This window comes from Zosterops lateralis (assembly GCF_965231275.1).
Source record: "Zosterops lateralis genome assembly, chromosome: 36".
NCBI lineage: Eukaryota > Metazoa > Chordata > Aves > Passeriformes > Zosteropidae > Zosterops > Zosterops lateralis.
Window position 1 is genome coordinate 506,102 of NC_139796.1, and position 19,550 is coordinate 525,651.

At 63.7% G+C, this 19,550-nt stretch overlaps 3 protein-coding genes and 1 long non-coding RNA gene across 6 annotated transcripts; 2 read left to right on the forward strand and 2 right to left on the reverse strand.

The window, feature by feature from the left end:
- The first annotated feature begins 12 nt into the window (after positions 1-12).
- CNN1 (calponin 1) lies at positions 13-6,478 on the forward strand. The gene is made up of 8 exons (XM_083881919.1): positions 13-92; positions 832-1,032; positions 2,656-2,777; positions 3,476-3,542; positions 4,128-4,265; positions 5,006-5,116; positions 5,209-5,355; positions 6,163-6,478. Exons 2-8 carry the CDS (start codon positions 970-972, stop codon positions 6,391-6,393), a joined length of 879 nt encoding a protein of 292 aa, XP_083738045.1. The 5' UTR covers positions 13-92; positions 832-969; the 3' UTR covers positions 6,394-6,478.
- A 1,412-nt stretch (positions 6,479-7,890) lies between these two features.
- On the reverse strand, positions 7,891-9,600 carry ELOF1 (elongation factor 1). 3 transcript variants are annotated; one of them, XR_014592191.1, is made up of 4 exons: positions 9,233-9,600; positions 8,689-8,759; positions 8,297-8,424; positions 7,891-7,904 (listed from the first exon to the last, which is right to left on the reverse strand). XR_014592191.1 is itself a non-coding variant. In XM_083881890.1 (4 exons), the coding sequence occupies exons 1-3, from the start codon at positions 9,346-9,348 to the stop codon at positions 8,360-8,362; spliced, it is 252 nt and encodes an 83-aa protein (XP_083738016.1). In that variant the 5' UTR covers positions 9,349-9,600; the 3' UTR covers positions 7,902-7,987; positions 8,320-8,359. The 3 variants fall into 3 exon arrangements, 2 of the variants coding, with proteins under 2 accessions (XP_083738016.1, XP_083738015.1); XM_083881890.1 differs by having other exon boundaries at positions 7,902-7,987; positions 8,320-8,424; XM_083881889.1 differs by lacking the exon at positions 7,891-7,904 and having other exon boundaries at positions 8,255-8,424; positions 9,233-9,599.
- LOC310921689 lies at positions 8,769-10,227 on the forward strand. Its single transcript, XR_014592192.1, has 3 exons — positions 8,769-9,005; positions 9,973-10,103; positions 10,190-10,227. It is a non-coding gene; the product is annotated as an uncharacterized lncRNA (long non-coding RNA).
- A 500-nt stretch (positions 10,228-10,727) lies between these two features.
- Positions 10,728-15,028, reverse strand: ACP5 (acid phosphatase 5, tartrate resistant; the record flags this gene model as incomplete). Its single annotated transcript, XM_083881944.1, is given in 6 exon segments — positions 10,728-10,964; positions 12,211-12,562; positions 13,246-13,373; positions 13,912-14,004; positions 14,006-14,167; positions 14,996-15,028. Coding segments are annotated over 5 exon segments (972 nt in total). The 5' UTR covers positions 14,996-15,028.
- Positions 15,029-19,550: the final 4,522 nt, after the last annotated feature.

A 19,550-nucleotide genomic window follows, 5' to 3' on the forward strand; every position in this document is an offset into this window, starting at 1 on the left:
CCGCGCCTCAGGGTCAGGGGGCGGAGCCTGGAGGATTATCCAATCGCCGCGCGGCTTTTATTCGCGGGTTGAGACGAGCGCGGTGATTGGTGGTGAGAGCGGGGGCGTGGCTCAGAGGGGGTTCCCCCGTGACGTCAGAACGGGACCCCGGGATGAGCTCAGGGCCGGGGACACGCGGCGACGTCACGGGGGGGGTTTAGCGATGATGTCACAGGCGTTTAACGGGAATTCCAGCTCCAGCAGGGGGGGGCGAGGGGTTCCCCAAGTCTCCCGGAGGTGGGGGGGAGGGGGGGGCGAAGGGGGGAATCCCCGGTGTCCCCCCCAATCCCGGGTGGGGGAGGGGCTCTGAGTGAGGGGGGAGGGGACATTCCCCACCCGTGACGAGCCGTGTCCTCCCCCCGGAGGCCGATCCGGTGACGGCACCGAGCGGGGGGGGGGGACACCGCGGGAGGTCCCGGGGGGGTCCCAGTGGAGGGGGAGGGGCACCGGGGGTGGGGGCGGGGTCCCCAATATCCAGGGATGTGACCCCAAGTGACCCAGGGGATCCCCCAGGACATGGCGGGGTGTCCCCAGGGGGGTCCCCCCTCTGGGGGTGACCCGAGGGGGGACACGGGGGGGGGGACACCGATAAGGGGCAAATTTGGGGCGGGGGGTCCATTCCAGGACCCCCCCGGGATCCCCCTCCCCATCCTCAGGGATCCCCCCCGTTAAATGTGGAAAAAATGACGCCATCACCCGCCCCGCCGTGACGTCAGCGCGGCGGCGGCCTCTGATTGGCTGCGGCCGCTCCTCTCCGGGGGGGTCCCCGCGCCCACCCCCCACTTTTAAAAGGAACCGGGAAGGAGCGACGGAGCCCAAAGCGGGATAAACCCGAACCGAACCGGGACAGCCCCGAACCGGCACCGGAACCACCGGGACCCACCGGGAGCACCCAGAGACCCCTCCCCAGCCCAGCCCGCGACCCCCGCCATGTCCAACGCCCACTTCAACCGCGGCCCCGCCTACGGACTCTCGGCCGAGGTGAAGAACAAGGTGAGCGGGGCCGAACCGAACCGGGACAAACCGGGACCGAACCGGGCCGGGGGGGGGTCGGGGTCAGGGGGGGCCGGTGTGACCCTCCCCAAACCGGGGGGGCTCAGGGGGGCCCGGAGGGGGCGGGGGCGGGACCCGGCGCTGTCCCTGGTGCTGCCCCGGGAGGGACAAACAAACCGGGACAAACAAACCGGGGCGGGGGGGGGGGCGGTAATGGGGTGTTCCCCCCTCCCCCTCTCCCCTTTCCCGGGGGTCTCACCGGGGTCCGGTTTACAGGGGAGGGGGTTTGTTGTCCCCCCCCCCCGGTTATTCCGGTAATTAATGGGAGGGGGTTAATGAGGGGAGGGGGCGACACTGGGAGGGTCCTGGGGAGTGAAGGGTTAATGGGGATGGGGGTTCCGTTACCCTGGGGGGGGGGTCCCGGTTATTCCGGTAATAAACGGCCACACCGGGACCCCCCTGGGGATGGGCTGAGAGGAGGAAATGGGGGTGGGGGGCGACACCCAGAGACCCCCCCAAACCCCCCACAATCTCCGGTGTCCAGCCCGTGAAGGGTTAACGGGGGGGGGGAAATACCGGACACAGAACCGGGAGAGAGAAATGGGGGGGGGGTCCCACCTGTGAAGGGTTAACGGGGATGGGGAATGGGGAGGGGGTTTGGGGTGGGGAGGGGGCTCGGGACGGGGCTGGGGAGGGGGAGGACCATCCCCGCAGCCCCGGGGGGGCCCCGGTGCCCCCCGGCCCCGCCGTGAGCCCTTATAAGGCGGCGGAGAGCGGCGGGCGGGCGGCCCGGGGCTATATATGGACAAAGGTTCGGCCGCTCCGGGGCCCGGGGGGGCCGGGGCGGGGCCCTGGGGGGGTCCGGGGGGGGGTCCGGGGCTCTCCGCCCCTCCCGGAGCCGGGACGGGGGTTGGGGGCACCGGGGGGGTTGGGAGGTGTGGGGGGTTCTGGTTTGTTGTGGGGAGAAAAGTTGAGTTTGTGGGGTTTGTGCTCGTGGGGGGTTTGGGGGTGTTGGGAGTGTGGGGGGGGGTCCCGGGGGGTGTCGCCAGGGGTGTCCTGGTGTCCCCAGGGGTGTCCCCGGGGTGTCCCCATCTCCTGGTGATGTCCCCGTGTCCCCCTGGCGATGTCCCCGTGTCCGCAGGGGTGTCCCCGGTGTCCCCAGCGGTGTCCTCGTGTCCCCATGGTGCTGTCCCCATCCCCTGGCACTGTCCCCAGTGTCCCCCTGGTGGTGTCTCCACCCGCTGGTGGTTTCCCCGTGTCCCCCCGCCGGTGTCCCCATGTCCTTCCTGCCCTCCTGGCACTGTCCCCGATGTCCTCAGAGGTGTCACCAAGGGTGTCCCTGTGTCCCCAGAGGTGTCGCCAGGGGTGTCCTCCACATTCTCCGTGCCATCGTGTCCGCCTGGCGATGTCCCTGGTGTCCCCATGGTCCTGTCCCCATCCCCTGGCGGTGTCCCATGTCCCCCCTGTGCTGTCCCCTGTCCCCTGGCGGTGTCCCCATGTCCCTGTCCCGTGTCCCCCCAGCTGGCACAGAAATACGACCCCCAGCACTGTCCCCTGTCCTCCTGTAGTGTTCCCATGTCCCCTGTCCCCCCGGTGGTGTCCCCATGTCCCGTGTCCCCCCAGCTGGCACAGAAATACGACCCCCAGCACGAGCGGGAGCTGCGGGCCTGGATCGAGGGGACCACGGGGCGCCGCATCGGGGACAACTTCATGGACGGGCTCAAGGACGGCGTCATCCTCTGCGAGTACGGCCTGACCCCTGACCCCTGACCCCTGACCCTGAGTGACCACTGACCCAGAACTCTGACCCCTGATCCCAAATGAGTCCCAAACCCTGGCCCCTGACCTCTGACCCCGAGTGACCACTGACCCCTGACCCCCAGTGACCCTGAGTGACCCCTGATACCAAGTGACCTCTGACCCCCAGTGACCCCTGATCCCCCAGTGACGCCCAAACCCTCACCTCGAGTGACCCCAACTGACCCCTGTCCCCAAGTGACCCCTGACCCCGAGTGACCCCTGACTTCTGACCCCAAGTGACCTCAAGTGACCCAAATTTTGTCCCCAGTCCTGGCTGAGCTGTGACTGTCCCTCTCCTGAGCCCGGCCCAGGCTGGGATGATCCTCTGGGAATTCACCCCAAATTTAACCTTGACCTTTGACCTTTGACCCCTCACCTGGCCCCAACATTGGGGGCTGGGCCTGTCCCCCCTGCCCCCCAGTCCTGGTGGGGTCTGGGGTCATCCTGGGGGGTCACCTGTGCTGACCTCTGACCCCCCCCGTGCTGACCCCTGACCCCACCCATGCTGACCTCACCTGTTCTGACCTCTGACCCCACCTGTGCTGACCTCTGACCCCACCCGTGCTGACCTCTGACCCCACCTGTGCTGACCTCACCTGTGCTGACCCCTGACCCCACCCGTGCTGACCTCTGACCCCTCCAGGCTCATCAACAAACTCCAGCCGGGTTCGGTGCCGAAGGTGAACGAACCCGTCCAGAACTGGCACAAGGTGAGGGGGGACCCCGAACCCCAAACCCCAAACATGGACTCTGACCCAAATCTGGCTTTTGGGATGGTCTCTGACCCCAAACCCGGGTTTTTTGGGGCCCAACTCTGACCCCAAACCTGGGCTCTGACCCCAAATCAGGCTCTAACCCCAAACCCAGGTGTTGGAGGTGGACTCTGACCCCAAACCCAGGATTTGGGGATGGGCTCTGACCCCAAACCCCAAACTCAGGCTCTGACCCCAAACCCAGTTTTTGGGACTGTCCCTCACCCCAAACCCAGTTTTTTTGGGCCATCCCTGACCCCAACCCCAGTTTTTTGGGCCCATCCCTGACCCCAAAACTAGTTTTTGGGGCTGAACTGTGACCCCAAACCCCGTTTTTTGGCCCCATCCCTGACCCCAAACCCCAAACCCATTTTTTTGAGCCCACCTCTGACCCCAACCCCAGTTTTTGGGATGAACCCTGACCCCAAACCAGATTTTTGGGCCCATCCCTGACCCAAACCCTGTTTTGGCCCCACCCCTGACCCCAAACCCGGGATGTTCGGGCCCACCCCTGACCCCAAACCCCCCTGACCCCCCACCCAGCTGGAGAACATCGGGAACTTCCTGCGGGCCATCACCCGCTATGGGGTGAAGCCCCACGACATCTTCGAGGCCAACGACCTGTTCGAGAACACCAACCACACCCAGGTGCAGTCCACCCTCATCGCCCTCGCCAGCCAGGTGAGACCCCCAGGAGTGGGCTGGGGGGTCCCAAGGGGTCCCAAAAGGTCCTGGGGGGGGTTAAAGGGTCCTAGGGGGTCCTGAAGGGTCCTAGGGGTGTCCTGGGGGGGATTAAAAGGGTCCTGGGAGGGGTTAAAAGGGTCCTAGAGGGGTTCTGGAAGGGTCTTGAGGGGTCCTGGGGGGTCCCAAGGGGTCCTGGAGGGTCTCAGGGGAGGTTAAAAGGATTCTAGGAGGGGTTAAAAGGGTCCTGGGGGGGGTCTCAGGGGAGGTTAAAAGGGTCCTGGGAGGGGTTAAAAGGGGTCCTGGAGGGTCTTGGAGGGGGTTAAAAGGGTCCTGGGGGGATCCTGGGGGGGATTAAAAGGGTCCTGGGGGGAATTATGGGGTCCTGGGGGGAATTATGGGGTCCTGGGGGGTCCTGGAGGGGTCCTGGAGGGGGCCCAAAGGGTGCTGGGGGGTTCTGGGGTGGGTTAAAAGGGTCCTGGGGGGTCCTGGAGGAGGTTAAAAGGGTCCTGGGAGGGGATATGGGGTCCTGGCAGGTTCCAGGGGGTCCCGGGGGGTCCTGGGGAGGGTTAAAGGAGTTCTGGAGGGGTCCTGGGGGGGGTATTTGGGGTCTGGGGAAGGGATTTAGGGTCTGGAGAGGATATTTTGGTTGTAGGGAAGGGATTTGGGGTCTGGGGAGGGGATTTGGGGTCTGGGGGAGCCCCCCGAGCCCCTCCCCAACCCCCGGGGGTCTCGCCCAGGCCAAGACAAAGGGGAACAACGTGGGGCTGGGGGTGAAATACGCCGAGAAACAGCAGCGGCGCTTCCACCCCGAGAAACTGCGCGAGGGCAGGAACATCATCGGGCTGCAGGTGACACCTGGGGACACCTGGGGACACCAGGGGGGGGCGGTGACAGCGCCTTGGGGACACCGTGGTGACGCTGTGACTGTGACTGTCCCCAGATGGGCACCAACAAGTTCGCCAGCCAGCAGGGCATGACGGCGTACGGGACACGGCGACACCTGTACGACCCCAAACTGGGCACGGACCAGCCCCTGGACCAGGCCACCATCAGCCTCCAGATGGGCACCAACAAAGGGGCCAGCCAGGTGGGGACAGGGACAGGGGACAGGGGGACACTGCCAGCCCTGGGGGGACACAGGGACATGGGGACATGGGGACACATGGACATGGGGACACGAAGATATGAGGATATGGAGATATGGGGATATGGGGACACAGGGACATGGGGACACTGCCAGCCCCTGGACCAGGCCACCATCAGCCTCCAGATGGGCACCAACAAAGGGGCCAGCCAGGTGGGGACAGGGGACACCACGGGGACACCAGGGGGACACTGCCAGCCCAGGGGACACAAGGATATGGGGGGAGATGTCACCAGGGGACTTCAATGTCCTGGACCAAGGAGACAAAGGGACTTTGAGAAGTGGAATAAAAAGACTTTGAGGACAAAGAAAGGATGGACAGACAGCAGGGAGAGGACAGAGGGACCCCCGAGGACACCCCACACCCCTCAGGGTGGCCGTGACCCCTCGGGGGGTGACCCTGACCCCTTGGCCACCACCCTGAGCCACCTCCTGCTGTCCAGGTGGGACCCCTGAGGACACCCCACACTCCATGGGGGTGACTGTGACCCCTCAGGGGTGACCCTGACCCCTCCAGGGTGACCATAACCCCTTGGGATATGGCCATAACCCCTCAGGGGTGACCCTAACCCACTCCCCGTGTCCCAGGCGGGGATGACAGTACCGGGGACACCCCAAACCCCTCGAGGGATGACCCTAACCCACCTCCCCATGTCCCAGGCGGGGATGACAATGCTGGGGACACCCCAAACCCCTCAGAGATTACCCTGACCCCTCGGGGGTGACCCTAACCCACTCCCCATGTCCCAGGCGGGGATGACAGCACCGGGCACCAAACGTCAGATCTTCGAGCCGTCGCTGGGGATGGAGCACTGCGACACCAACACCATCGGCCTGCAGATGGGCAGCAACAAGGGCGCGTCCCAGCAGGGCATGACCGTCTACGGCCTCCCCCGCCAGGTCTACGACCCCAAATACTGCGGGGGCCCCGAGCTGCTGGGCCACGACGGCTACGACGGGCACCTTTACAATTCCCAGTAGCCGCCGGTTCGTCCCCCAGTTCCCGCTTCGCAACCCCGACAGCACCGCTCAGACACCGACCGGCTTCACACCCCGCTGGCCGCACCGCCGGGGCCGGGCCGGGGCTGGACCGGGCCCAGGGGGGACCGGGAGCATCACCGGGGCTGGACCGGACCCTCAGGGGGGCCAGGAGCATCACTGGGGCTGGACCGGGGCTGGACCGGACCCCGGGGGGGACCAGGAGCATCACCAGGGCTGGACTGGAGCCAGGAACAGCCCTGGGGTCCAGCCTGGGGTTGGTTCTGGTGGGGTTCGGTCCCTGGGATCAGTACCAGGGGCTGGACCAGACCCCCAGGGGGACCAGGCTGGGGCTGGACTGGAACCGGGAACAGCCCTGGGGTCCAGCCTGGGGTTGGTTCTGGTGGGGTTTGGCCCTCGGGATCGGTACTGGGGGAAACCGGCACCAGGATCGGCCTCCAGGGGGAACCGGAACCAGGACTGGTCCCCGGGAGGAACCAGAACCGGGAATGGCACCGGGAACAGCACCAGGGGTTCGGCCTGGGGTTGGTTCTGGTGGGGTTCGGCCCCTGGGATTGGTACCGGGGCTGGACCGGACCCCCGGGGGAAACCAGCACCGGGATCGGCCCCCGGATTGTCCCCAAGGGAGGGGACAGTGCCAGGACTGTCCCCAGGGTTGTCCCCAGGGGGTGACAGTGCCAGGTCCAGCCCCAGGATTGTCCCCAGGGTTGTCCCCAGGGGGTGACAGAGCCGGGTCCAGCCCCACGATCAGCCCCAGGAGAGGGGACACTGCTGGGACTGTCCCCAGGATTGTCCCCAAGGGGGTGACAGTGCCCGGTCCAGCCCCAGGACCGGCTCCAGGGGGTGACAATGCCAGGGATTGTCCCCAGGGTTGTCCCCAGGGTTGTCTCCAGGGGGTGACAGTGCCGGGATTGTCCCCAGGATTGTCCCCAGGGTTGTCCCCAGGGGGTGACAGTGCCGGGATTGTCCCCAGGATTGTCCCCAGGGTTGTCCCCAGGGGGTGACAGTGCCGGGATTGTCCCCAGGATTGTCCCCAGGGTTGTCCCCAGGGGGTGACAGTGCCGGGTCCAGCCCCAGGACCGGCCCCAGCCACGTGTGAAGCCACCGAGGCACAATAAAAGCCACACGCAAAAGTGACACTTGTGTGACCTCGTGGGGGACACCGAGGGGACACTGAGGGGACACTGAGGGACAGGGGAGGGGACAAAGGGACAAATCAGTCACAGCAGGACCAGGGTCACCAGCTCAGGGTGGGGGGGGTTTATTCCGGGGTGGTTCTGCCAAAAACGTGTCACACCAATGATGTCCCCAAATAGGGACAGGGACAAGTGTCACATCCTGGGGGGGGGCAAATGTCACCCCCACAGCGGGTGATGGGGGGGTCACCAGATCCTGGGGGTGTCACCGTGTCCTGGGGGTGTCACTGAGTGTCACCATGACCTGGGGGTGTCACCAAGGGGGTGTCACCAAATCCTGGAGGGTGTCACCATGTCCTGGGGGTGTCACTGAGTGTCACCATGTCCGGGGATGTCACCAGGGGGTGTCACCATGTCCCAAGGGCTGCTGTCACCCCCCTGTGGGTGGCCCTGGGGACAGTGACACCCCTGTCACCCCCCTGTGGGTGGCCCTGGTGACACTGACACTGCTGTCACCCCCCTGTGGGTGGCCCTGGGGACAGTGACACCCCTGTCACCCCCCTGTGGGTGGCCCTGGTGACACTGACACTGCTGTCACCCCCCTGTGGGTGGCCCTGGGGACAGTGACACCCCTGTCACCCCCCTGTGGGTGGCCCTGGTGACACTGACACTGCTGTCACCCCCCTGGGGGTGGCCCTGGGGACAGGTCACTGTTGTCACCCCCCCCCCCCGGGGGTGGCCCTGGTGACAGTGACACCCCTGTCACCCCCCGGGGGTGGCCCTGGGGACAGTGACACCCCTGTCACCCCCTGTCACTGGTTGGCCGCCTCGCAGGCGTCGATCCAGTCGCTGTAAACGTCCACGGGCTCCGACAGGTCTGGGGGGGCTGTTAAGGCTCAAAACTGGATTTTGGGGGGTCCTGGGGGATCCCTGGGGGGTCGTGGAGGGTCCCAGGGGGTCCTGGGAGGTCCTGGAGGGTCCCAGGAGTCCATGGGGGGTCCCAGGGGGGTCCTGGGGGGGGGGTCCCGGGAGGTCCTGGGGGTTCCTGGGAGGTCCTGGAGAGTCTTGGGGGGTCCTGGAGGGTCCTGGAGGGTCCCAGGGGGGTCCTGGAGGGGTCCCGGGGGTCCCAGGTAAAGGATACAGGTGATGGGGGTCTGGAACTCCTCCAGGCACACGGTGCACGAGATCACCCCGGTGTTACGGGCACGGTCCCTGCGGGGGGATAACGGTGTCCCCCAGTGTCCCCATTGTCCCCTCAATGTCCCCCAAGGGGTCAGAGGTCACAGAGTGTCCCCCAGGGAAGGGTCCCAGTGTCCCCATTGTCCCCCATGTCCCCTCAGTGTCCCCAGTGTCCCCTAGGACAGAGGTCCCAATGTTCCCAGTGTCCCCTAGGATGGGGTCCCAGTGTCCCCAGCGTCCCCAGCATCCCCCAGGACAGGGGTCCCAGTGTCCCCCAGTGTCCCCCAGTGTCCCCCAAGGGTCAGAGGTCACAGAGGTCACAGAGTGTCCCCCAGTGTCAGGGTCCCATTATCCCCAGTGTCCCCAGTATGTCGCCAGTGTCTCCAGTGTCCCCCAGGGCAGGGATCCCAGTGTCCCCAGTGTCTCCCAGTGTCCCCAATGTCCCCAGGACAGGGGGTCCCGGTGTCCCCTCCCGGTGTCCCCTCCCCGGTTTTCCCCCCGCTCACATCTTGACGTCGCAGGATTTCTCGTGGTTGCAGAAGGGACACGTAAACTGCGTCTCCAGCGTCCCCGTCATCTTCTTCTTCGGCGGCGGCTTCCGCTTCGACTTGCGGCGCCCCATGGCGGCCTCACCGGAGCCGGGAAACGGGAACGGCTCCGGGAACGGGGAAAACACCGGGAACGGCCCCGGGAACGGGGGAAAACACCGGGAACGGCCCCGGGAGCGCCCTCAGAGCGGCCCCGACCCGCTGTGGGACGTGCCGGGGGCGGTTGGACCCCTCCGGGACCCCTCGGGGACCCCCCGGTCCCTCCCGGTCCCTCCCGGTTCCTCACGCCGCTCCCGCCGCCTTCCCGGAAGTGCCGCCCCTCCGCCCTCAGCCAATCAGCGGCGAGGAAAGCGCGCTTTTCCCCCACGTGACCCTCAAGAGCCTCGCTGATTGGTCGATAGACGCGGCGCCTCAGCTAATCACCGCCGAGGAGAGACGTGATTGGTGCTCTGCCCCGCCCGCTGGATGGACGCGCGGTTTTGACCAATCAGCAGAGAGGGGGCGTGGTTATAGCCATGAGGCTCCGCCCCCGCGTGGTTTTTGGGGCGAATCGCGGCGGGTTCGGGTCCGGCCATGGAGGGGGCGCCGTTTAAAGGGTTTATTGGGGGTTAATTGTCACTGGGGGAACCCAGGAGGGGGTCAGTGTCCCCCCAGGACAGGGGTCAGTGTCCCCAGTGTCCCCCCAGGACAGGGGTCAGTGTCCCCCAGTGTCTTCCAAGGGGTCAGAGGTCATGGAGTGTCCCCCAGTGTTGGGGTCCCATTGTCCTATTGTTCCCGGTGTCCCCAGTGTCCCCTGTGTCCTGCAGGGAAGGGGTCCCAGTGTACGCCAGTGTCACCCAAGGGATCAGAGTTTATGGGATGTCCCCTAGGAAAGGGGTCTCAGTGTCCCCAGTGTCCCCAATGTTGTGGTCCCAGTGTCCCCAGTGTCCCCTGTGTCCTGCAGGGAAGGGGTCACAGTGTCCCCAATGTCCCCATTGTCCCCAGTGTCCTCAGTGTCCCCAATGTCCCCAGGACAGGGGTCCCAATGTCCCCAGTGTCCCCTGTGTCCCTGCAGGGAAGGGGTCCCATTGCCCCCATGGTTCCCGGTGTCCCCATTGTCCCCCATTGTCCCCACTGTCCCCAATGTCCACGGGCTCAGGGGTGGCGCGGCGGGAGCGTCACCCGGTGCAGGACACGGCCTGTGGACTCCAGGTAAGTGTCCCAGTGTCCCCAATGTCCCCATTGTCCCCCATGTCCCCCATGTCCCCATTGTCCCCATTGTCCCCATTGTCCCGGGCTCAGGGGCGGCGCGGGGGCAGTGTCACCCGGTGCAGGACGCGGCCTGTGGACTCCAGGTAGGTGACGGTGACCCCAGTGTCCCCATTGTCCCCAGTGTCCCCATTGTCCCCATGTCCCCATTGTCCCCAGTGTCCCCATTGTCCCAATGTCCCCACTGTCCCCACTGTCCCCAGGCTCAGGGGTGGCGCGGGGGCAGCGTCACCCGGTGCAGGACGCGGCCTGTGGACTCCAGGTAGGTGACGGTGAGCCCCGCGGGCTCCAGGCGCAGGTGAGCGAACCCGCCGGGGCTCCCGGGGCTCCCGAAGAAGAACCGGAGGGCGCCGGGCGGGACCGAGCCCTGGTGGGGCCGCGAGTCCTCCATGAAATTCCCGGCGCCGCTGAGGACGTAACCGACCCCTCCCTCCTCCAGGTACTGCGGGAAAAGGGGACACACCTGGGGTCACACCTGGGGTCACACCTGGGGTCACACCTGGAACCCCCCCAACCCCTCCAGGTACTGCGGGGGGAAAGGGATACACCTGGGGTTACACCTGGGGGACATACCTGGAACACCCCCGACCCCTCCAGGTATTGTGGGGGAAGGAGGGGACACACCTGAGGGACACACCTGGGGTCACACCTGGGGTCACACCTGAAATCCCAACCCCTCCCTCCTCCAGGTACTGCAGGGAAAGGGGAACACACCTGGGGACACACCTGGGGTCACACCTGGGGACACACCTGGGGACACACCTGGGTCACACCTGTAACCCAAACCCCTCCCTCCTCCAGGTACTGCAGGGGGGAAAGGGGACACACCTGGGGTCACACCTGGGGTTACACCTGGGGACACACCTGAAATCCCAACCCCTCCCTCCTCCAGGTACTGCAAGGGTTAAAGGGGGACACACCTGGGGTCACACCTGGGGACACACCTGGAACCCCCCAACCCCTCCAGGTGCTGCGGGGAAAGGGGGATACACCTGAGGTCACACCTGGGGTCACACCTGGGGCCCCAACCCCTCCCTCCTCCAGGTACTGCGGGAAAAGGGGGTCACACCTGGGGTCACACCTGGAACCCCCCTGACCCCTCCAGGTACTGCGGGAAAGGGGGTCACACCTGGGGTCACACCTGGGGGTCACACCTGGGGTCACACCTGAAATCCCAGCCCTGACCCTCTCCAGGTAATGCGGGGAAAGGGGACACACCTGAGGTCACACCTGAAATCCTGACCCCTCCCTCCTCCAGGTACTGCAGGGTTAAAGAGGGACACACCCTGGGGTTACACCTGGGGTCACACCTGGAACCCCCCCCGACCCCTCCAGGTACTGCGGGGAAAGGGGAGAACACACCTGGGGACACACCTGGGGTCACACCTGGGGTCACACCTGGGGTCACACCTGGGGACACACCTGGGGACACCCCCAGATCACACCCCAGGACAGGTTTTAGGGGATCCCTGCACACCCTGGGGACACCTTTGAGGTTTTAGTGGTGTCCTCACAACTTTGGGCAGAATTTTAGGGGGTGTTCCCTGCACACCTGAGCACCCCACACCTTTTGGGGGGGACACAATTTGGGCAATTTCCTTGGGAACACCCTGGGTTATAAACCCCACCTTTGTGCATAATTTCTGGGGGACATTTCCCCCCCACACACACCTGAGCCCCGGCCTCACCTGCAGGTTGTGGTCGTGGCCGCACAGGTAGGCCGTGACGCGGTGTCTCCGCAGCAGCGGCCGCAGCAGGCGCAGCAGGCAGGGCGTGGGGCCGTGTTTGGCCACCGACCACACCGGGTAGTGACCGGCCACCAGCACGAAAGCGTCGCCAGCCGCCGCCTCCAGCTGAGCCCGCAGCCAGGACAGGTGAGCCGCGGCCAGGTGAGGGTCCCGGGGCCCCACGGGGACGTCCCCAAAGCCAAAGTCGTCGGTGTGGCCGCAGAGCAGGACCGTGTCCAGCACCAGCAGCCGAGCGGAGGAGTTGGAGCCCGGGATGTGCAGGCGGAGCGAGTAGTAGGGGTGGGGGAAGTGCCTGGGGGGACAATGGGGACAGTTGGGGACACCTGGGGACACTTGGGGACATCACAGGGACAATTTGGGACAGGCTGGGGACACCAGGATACTCAGGGACACCCTGGGGATACACTGAGAGGGCCTTGGGGACAAGCTGGGGACACTGTGAGGGGTCTTGGGGACACTTGGGGACACCCCAGTACAAGGTACAGTCTGTAGTAGGGGTGGGGAAAGTGCCTGGGGGGACAGTGGGGACACTTGGGGACACCTGGGGACACTTGGGGACACCACAGGAACACTTGGGGACAGGCTGGGGACACCTGGGGACAGGCTGGGGATGCCAGGACATGCAGGGACACCATGGGGATACATTGAGGGGAACTAGGGACACACTGAATGGCCTTGGGGACAGTCTGGGGACACCCTGAGGAGCTTTGGGGACACCATGGGGACACTCAGGGACACTGGGGACACTTGGGGACACCTAGAGACACCAGGGGACACCAGGGGACATTCGGGGCCATTTGGGGACACTTGGGGACACTCAAGAGACACCAGGGGTCACTCAGGGACATTTGGGGCCATTTGGGGCCACTTCAGGGGACACTCAGGGGGATGCTCAGGGACACCAGGGGACATTTGAGGACACCAGGGGACATCTGGGGACACCAGGGGACACTTGGGGACACCAGGGGACGTTACCAGCGCGGGGAGTGGTGGCTGTAGCACAGCTGTGCGGTGACATTCCCGGCGTGGTCGTGGTTCCCGGCCATGACGTACCAGGGGACACCGCGGAGCCCCGGGGACACGAACACGCGTTCAAACGTGTCCTGGGGACAGAGGGGACATTGGGGACATCAGGGGGACATTGGGGACACCGCGGAGCCCCGGGGACACGAACACGCGCTCGAACGTGTCCTGGGGACATTGGGGACATTGGGGACACTGGGGACATTGGGGACACCGCGGAGCCCCGGGGACACGAACACACGCTCGAACGTGTCCTGGGGACATTGGGGACATTGGGGACATTGGGGACAGTGGGGACATTGGGGACAGTGGGGACAGTGGGGACATTGAGGACATTGGGGTCATTGGGGACATTGGGGTTTGGGGACAGTGGGGGACATTGGGAGACATTGGGGGACATCAGGGTTTGGGGACATCGGGCTGTGGCGACACTGGGGGCATTGGGAATTGGGGACAATGGGAACATTGGAATGTGGTGACATTGGGATTTGGGGACACTGGGAACTGGGGACATGGGGATTTGGGGACACCAGTGACACATGTCCCCGTCCCCTGTTTTGGGCTCACCTGGATTTTGGGGCTCACCTGGATTTTGGCTCACCCGGCTTTGGGGCTCACCTGGAAACGCGGGTCCCACTCGTCGCGCACCCCCGAGTAGTAGAAATTGTCCCCCAGGGCCAGCACGAAGTCCCCGCCCAGGTCGGTGACAGCCCCGGCCCAGGGCCACCGCCGTGGCCACCTCCCGTGGGGTGACAAAGGGGGGCTCGGGGACACCCCCCCAGTCCCCCAGGGCCAGGAAGGTCAGAGCCCCCCCGTCACCCCCCGCGGGTGTCACTGTTGTCACCAACAGGGTCACACACAGCAGGGACAGCATCTGGGGGGACAGGACAGGGGTCACTGGGGGGACACTGGGGGTGGCACTGGGGGGGACACTGAGGGGACATGGGGGGGACATGGGGGGTCACTGGGGGGGACACTGAGGGGACATGGGGGGTCACTGGGGGGGACATGGGGGGAGATGGGGGGACAAGGGGGGTCATTGGGGGGATAATTGGGGGGATATGGGGGGACACAGGGGGTGTCATTGGGGGTGACACTGGGGTGGACAGGGGGTGGCACGGGGGTGACACTGGGGGTGGCACTGGGGGGATATGGGGGGACATTGAGGGGACATGGGGGGCCACGGGGGGGGACATAAGGGGGGATATGGGGGGGACATGATGGGGTGTCAGTGGGGGGACATTGGGGGACATTGGGGGGACATGGGGGTGACACTGGGGGGACACCGGGGGGCCATGGGGCATGTCACCCACCCCCCCCTTGGGGGTCTCACATGTCCCTGGGGGGGGGTCAGGAATGTCACCCCCTCCCCCACTCAAGGGTCCCACCCCCCCTTGTCACCCAGGGGTGTCACCCCCCACCCTCGAGGGTCCCACGTGTCCCTGGGTGGGGGGTCAAAAGTCTCACCACCCCAACCCAAGGGTCCCATCTCCCCCCTTGGGGGTCCCAGGAGTGTCACCTCCCCCCCCTTGGGAGTCCCACGTGTCCCTGGGGGGTCCAAAAATGTCACCTCCCCCCACCCCTTGGGGGTCCCACATGTCCCTGGGGGGGTTCAGGAATGTCGCCCCCTCCCCCACCCCGGGGTCCCATCCCCCCCCCACGTGTCCCAGGGGTCTCCCTGTCCCCCCCCGGTGTCACTCACCGTCCCCCGGTGTCCCCTGCTGTCCCCCGGTGTCCCCTGCTGTCCCCTGCTGTCCCCCCCCGCTCCGGCCCCTTTATGGCCCCAAAAGGGGAAGCGGGGTCACCCCCCCCCACCCTGCGGTCACCTGACCCTGAGGGGACACTGGGAGCGGGGGGAGGGCACTGGGAGCACTGGGAGAACTGGGAGAGGAGGGGGGAGGGCACTGGGAGCACTGGGAGAGGAGGGGGGAGGGCACTGGGAGCACTGGGAGAACTGGGAGGGGGCAGAGGGGACACTGGGAGAGGCGGGGCCGGTTGATGGGATTACTGGGAGCACTGGGAGCACTGGGAGCACTGGGAGCACTGGGAGGAAGGGGAGGGACGGCAACTGGGAGCACTGGGAGAGGCGAGGCCGGTTAATGGGATTACTGGGAGAGGCGGGGGCCGGCAACTGGGAGAACTGGGAGTACTGGGAGCACTGGGAGAGGCGGGGCCGGTTGATGGGATTACTGGGAATACTGGGAACACTGGGAGCACTGGGAGGAAGGGGAAGCCGGCAACTGGGAGTACTGGGAGAGGCGGGGCCGGTTACTGGGAGCACTGGGAATACTGGGAGCACTGGGAGAGGTGCAGAATGGACACTGGGAGCACTGGGAGGGGGTGGGACCGGTTACTGGGAGCACTGGGAGGGAGGGGGCGGGCAACTGGGAGCACTGGGAGCACTGGGAGAGGGGCAGAATGGACACTGGGAGCACTGGGAGGGGGTGGGACCGGTTACTGGGAGCACTGGGAGAGGCGGGGCCGGTTAATGGGATTACTGGGAGCACTGGGAGGGAGGGGGCGGGCAACTGGGAGCACTGGGAACACTGGGAGAGGGGCAGAGGGGACACTGGGAGCACTGGGAGGGGCGGGGCCGGTTACTGGGAGCACTGGGAGGAAGGGGAAGCCGGTTACTGGGATTACTGGGAGCACTGGGAAGGGGCGGGGCCGGTTACTGGGAGCACTGGGAGCACTGGGAGGAAGGGGAAGCCGGTTACTGGGATTACTGGGAGCACTGGGAGTACTGGGAGAGGCGGGGCCGGTTACTGGGAGCACTGGGAGCACTGGGAGGAAGGGGAAGCCGGTTACTGGGATTACTGGGAGCACTGGGAAGGGGCGGGGCCGGTTACTGGGAGAACTGGGAAGTGGGAACTGGGAATCATCTGGAAATCCCCGAAATTCCCCAAAGGGACACGGACACGCCCCCGGGGGGGAGGGGCAGGGAGTGACCCCCCAAAAATCCCCCCTGGACCCCAAAATCCCCCCCCAGACCCCCCAAACGCCCCCCAGGACCCCAAAATTCCCCCCCAGACCCCCAAAATCCCCCCAGGACCTCAAAATTCCCCCCCAAATCCATCCTGGACCCCCCAAATTCGCCCAAAATTCCCCCCAGACCCCCAAAATCCCCCCCTGAAACCCCGAAAATCCCCCCCAGGACCCCCAAATTCCCCCCAAATCCATCCTGGACCCCCCAAACCCCCCCATACCCCTCCCCAAATCCCCCCAAAAATCCCCCCAGGACCCCCAAAATCCCTCCAGGACCCCAAAACTCTCCCCAAATCCCTCCCCAAATCCCCCCCCAGGACCCCCAAATCCCCCCCCAGGACCCCCAAAATCCCTGCAGGACCCCCGAATCCCCACAAAATTCCCCCCAGGACCCCCAAAATCCCCCCCAACCCCCCCCAATTCGGTCTCCCCGTCACTCAGCGGGTAAACGACACTTTTATTTCCATTTTTTTGTCTTTTTCCGCCCCTTTTTTGTGTAATTTTTTTTTTACCGCGGTTTTTATTTTATTTTTTTTTTTGTGTTTTTTTTTTTCTTTTTTTCCTCATCCCGCGATTTTGGGGAGGGGGGAGGTGGGGGAGGGTGGGGGAGGGTGGGGGAGGGTGGGCCCCACCCCCTGGGGAAATGACGTCACTACCACGTGCAAAGGTGGGGGAGGGGAGTGAGGGGGGGCGACTTTGGGGGGGGGGTTTGGGGGGGGGGGTCCCCAAAATGTGCAACGCTGGTGTGGGCAGGACCCCCCTCCCCCTCCCCAAAATCGCCCCTCCCCCTCCTCCTCCCCCCCAAAAAAAAGTTTAATTTTGGGGCGGGGGAGGGGCAGAAATGGGGGAGGGGTCGCATTTCAAGGGAGGGGGGAGGGGCCCATTGCTGGTGGGGGAGGGGTCCCCAAATGTTGGGGGTCCCCATTGCTGGTGGGGGGGGCCCCAAAATGGGGGGGGGGGGGGGGGGCAAAAATTGGGGGGGGGGGTTTTATCGTGGTGGGGGGAGGGGCAAAGCTGGGGGGGGGGGGTCCCAAAAATTTGAGGGGGGGTGACAAAATGGTGAGGGGGAGGGGGAAAGACCCCGAAAAAGGGGGAGGGGGCCCCCAAATGATTGTCCCCGTTTAATTTGGGGAGGGGTCTCGGGGTGGGGGAGGGGAGGGGGGAAGGCACGCGGGGGGGTCTAAGGCAAAATGCGATTTTGGTCCGTTTGACCCCAAAATCCGGGGGGAGGGGAGGGGCTGAACCCACCCCCCCCCCCCCAAAAAAAAAAAAATTAAAAAAAAATTATAAAATCATCCCCCGGGGAAAAATGGGGAAAAAAGGGGGGAGGGGGCACATCCTGACCCCCCCCAGGACATTGAAGGTGCAGAAAAAAACCCCAAAAATGAGCAAAACGCCCCCAAAATTTACACCCCACCCCCCCCTCTGGTGGTGGGAATTGGGGTCCCTGTGACCCCCCCTAAAAAAAAAAAAAAAAAAAAAAAAGTGAATTTGGAGCGAAAATTATTAAAAAAATATTAAAAATATATTAAATTGAGGGGGGGTAAAATGAGGGAAAATTTGGGGGTTTTTTTCCGCCCAAAAAAAGCACTTGGAGAGTGGGGGGGGGGGGCTTGAAAAAGGGGAGTTTGAGCCCAAAAATTGGGGGGGTTTGACCCCAAAAATTGGGGGGGTTGGCCCAAAAAAAAGAGGGATTTGACCCAAAAAAATGGGGGGTTTGACCCCAAAACAAGGGGGGGTTTGACCCAAAAAAAGGGGAGGTTTGACCCTAAAAAATGGGGGGGTTTGACCCCAAATTTGGGGGAGTTTTGACCCCAAAACAAGGGGGGGGGTTGACCCTAAAAATGGGGTGCTTGACCCCAAAATTTTGGGGGGTTTACCCCCAAAAAAAGGGCGATTTGACCAAAAAAAGGGGGAGTTTGACCCCAAAATTGGGGGGGGTTTGACCCCAAAAAAAGGAGGGTTTGACCCCAAATATGGGAAGGGTTTAACCCTAAAATTGGGGAGGGTTTGACCCTAAAAAAGGGGAAGGGTTTGATCCTAAATAGGGGGGATTTTGACCCCAAATAGGGGGGGTTTGACCCCAAAAAATTGTGGGGTTTGACCCCAAAAAAAGAGAAAAAAAGAGGAAAAAACGAAATGGAGGGAGAGGAAAAAAAAACCCAAATGAGGAAAAAACGGGGAAAATCCCCAAATCAGGGAGGGTTTGACCCAAAATTGAGGAAAAAAACCGGGGTTTGACCCCAAATAAAGGGGGGAGGGGGGAGGGGTTTGACCCCAAAAACCGCGGGGGGGGGGAGGGGGGGGAAGGGTGGGGGAGGGGCAAGAGGATAAAAAGGTGGGGGAGGGGCGTAATTGCACTTAATTAAAAAAAATGAGCTGAAGGATTTTGGGGGGGGGGGTTAAAAAGGGGGTTTGGGGGGGGACCCCAAATCTTGGGGGGGGGGGGGTGTCTCAGGGTGGGGGAGGGGAGGGTGGGGCCCCTCTTGCCCCTCCCCCATTCGCTGACCTGCAGCGAGGGGGGGCCCCTCCCCCACCCCGCGCGTGTTTCGGTGCTGGTGATTTTTAATTTGGGGGGGGGGGAGGGGCGGGGCTCACGTGTGTGCACGAGGAGGGGGCGTGGCTTTTTTTTTTTTAAAGGGGATTTTTTTTTTTAATTCTCCCCCTTTTTTTTTTTTTTTTTTTTTTTTTCCCCCAGCGCCTTTTTTTTTTTTAATTTTTTTAAAATTTGTGCCCCCCCCTCCCCTCCCCCACCCCGCCCCTCCCCCCCTTTTTTAACCCTGTGTGTGCCGGGGGTGGGGGAGGGGCTTTTTGGGGGGGTTTTTTGGGGTTTTTTTTTGGGGGGAGGGGGGACACACATCAGAGAGGCCGAACCCTCATCCACGTCTTGGGGGGGGTAAAAAATGGGGGAGGGGGTCGAGATTTTTATATTTTTTGGGGGGGGGAGGGGAGAAAAAAGGGGGGGAGGGGCTGCGGCGCTTTTTTTTTTTTTTTTTTTTTTTGTGTGTGTGTTGTGGGATTTTTTGTGGAATTTTTTTTCTGTGGATTTTTTTTTCCGTAGAATTTTTGTGATTTTTTTTTTTTTTTTTTCCGTAGGATTTTTGTGGAATTTTTTTTTTTTTTTCCTCCGTAGGATTTTTGTTGTTGTTGTTGTCGTGGTGGTGGGAATTTTTTTTTCCGGTTTTTTTTTGTTGTTTTTCCTTTTCGTGGTTTTTTTTGTGGATTTTTTTTTTTCCTCCTTTCTTTTTGTTTTTTGTTTTTGTTGTTTTTTT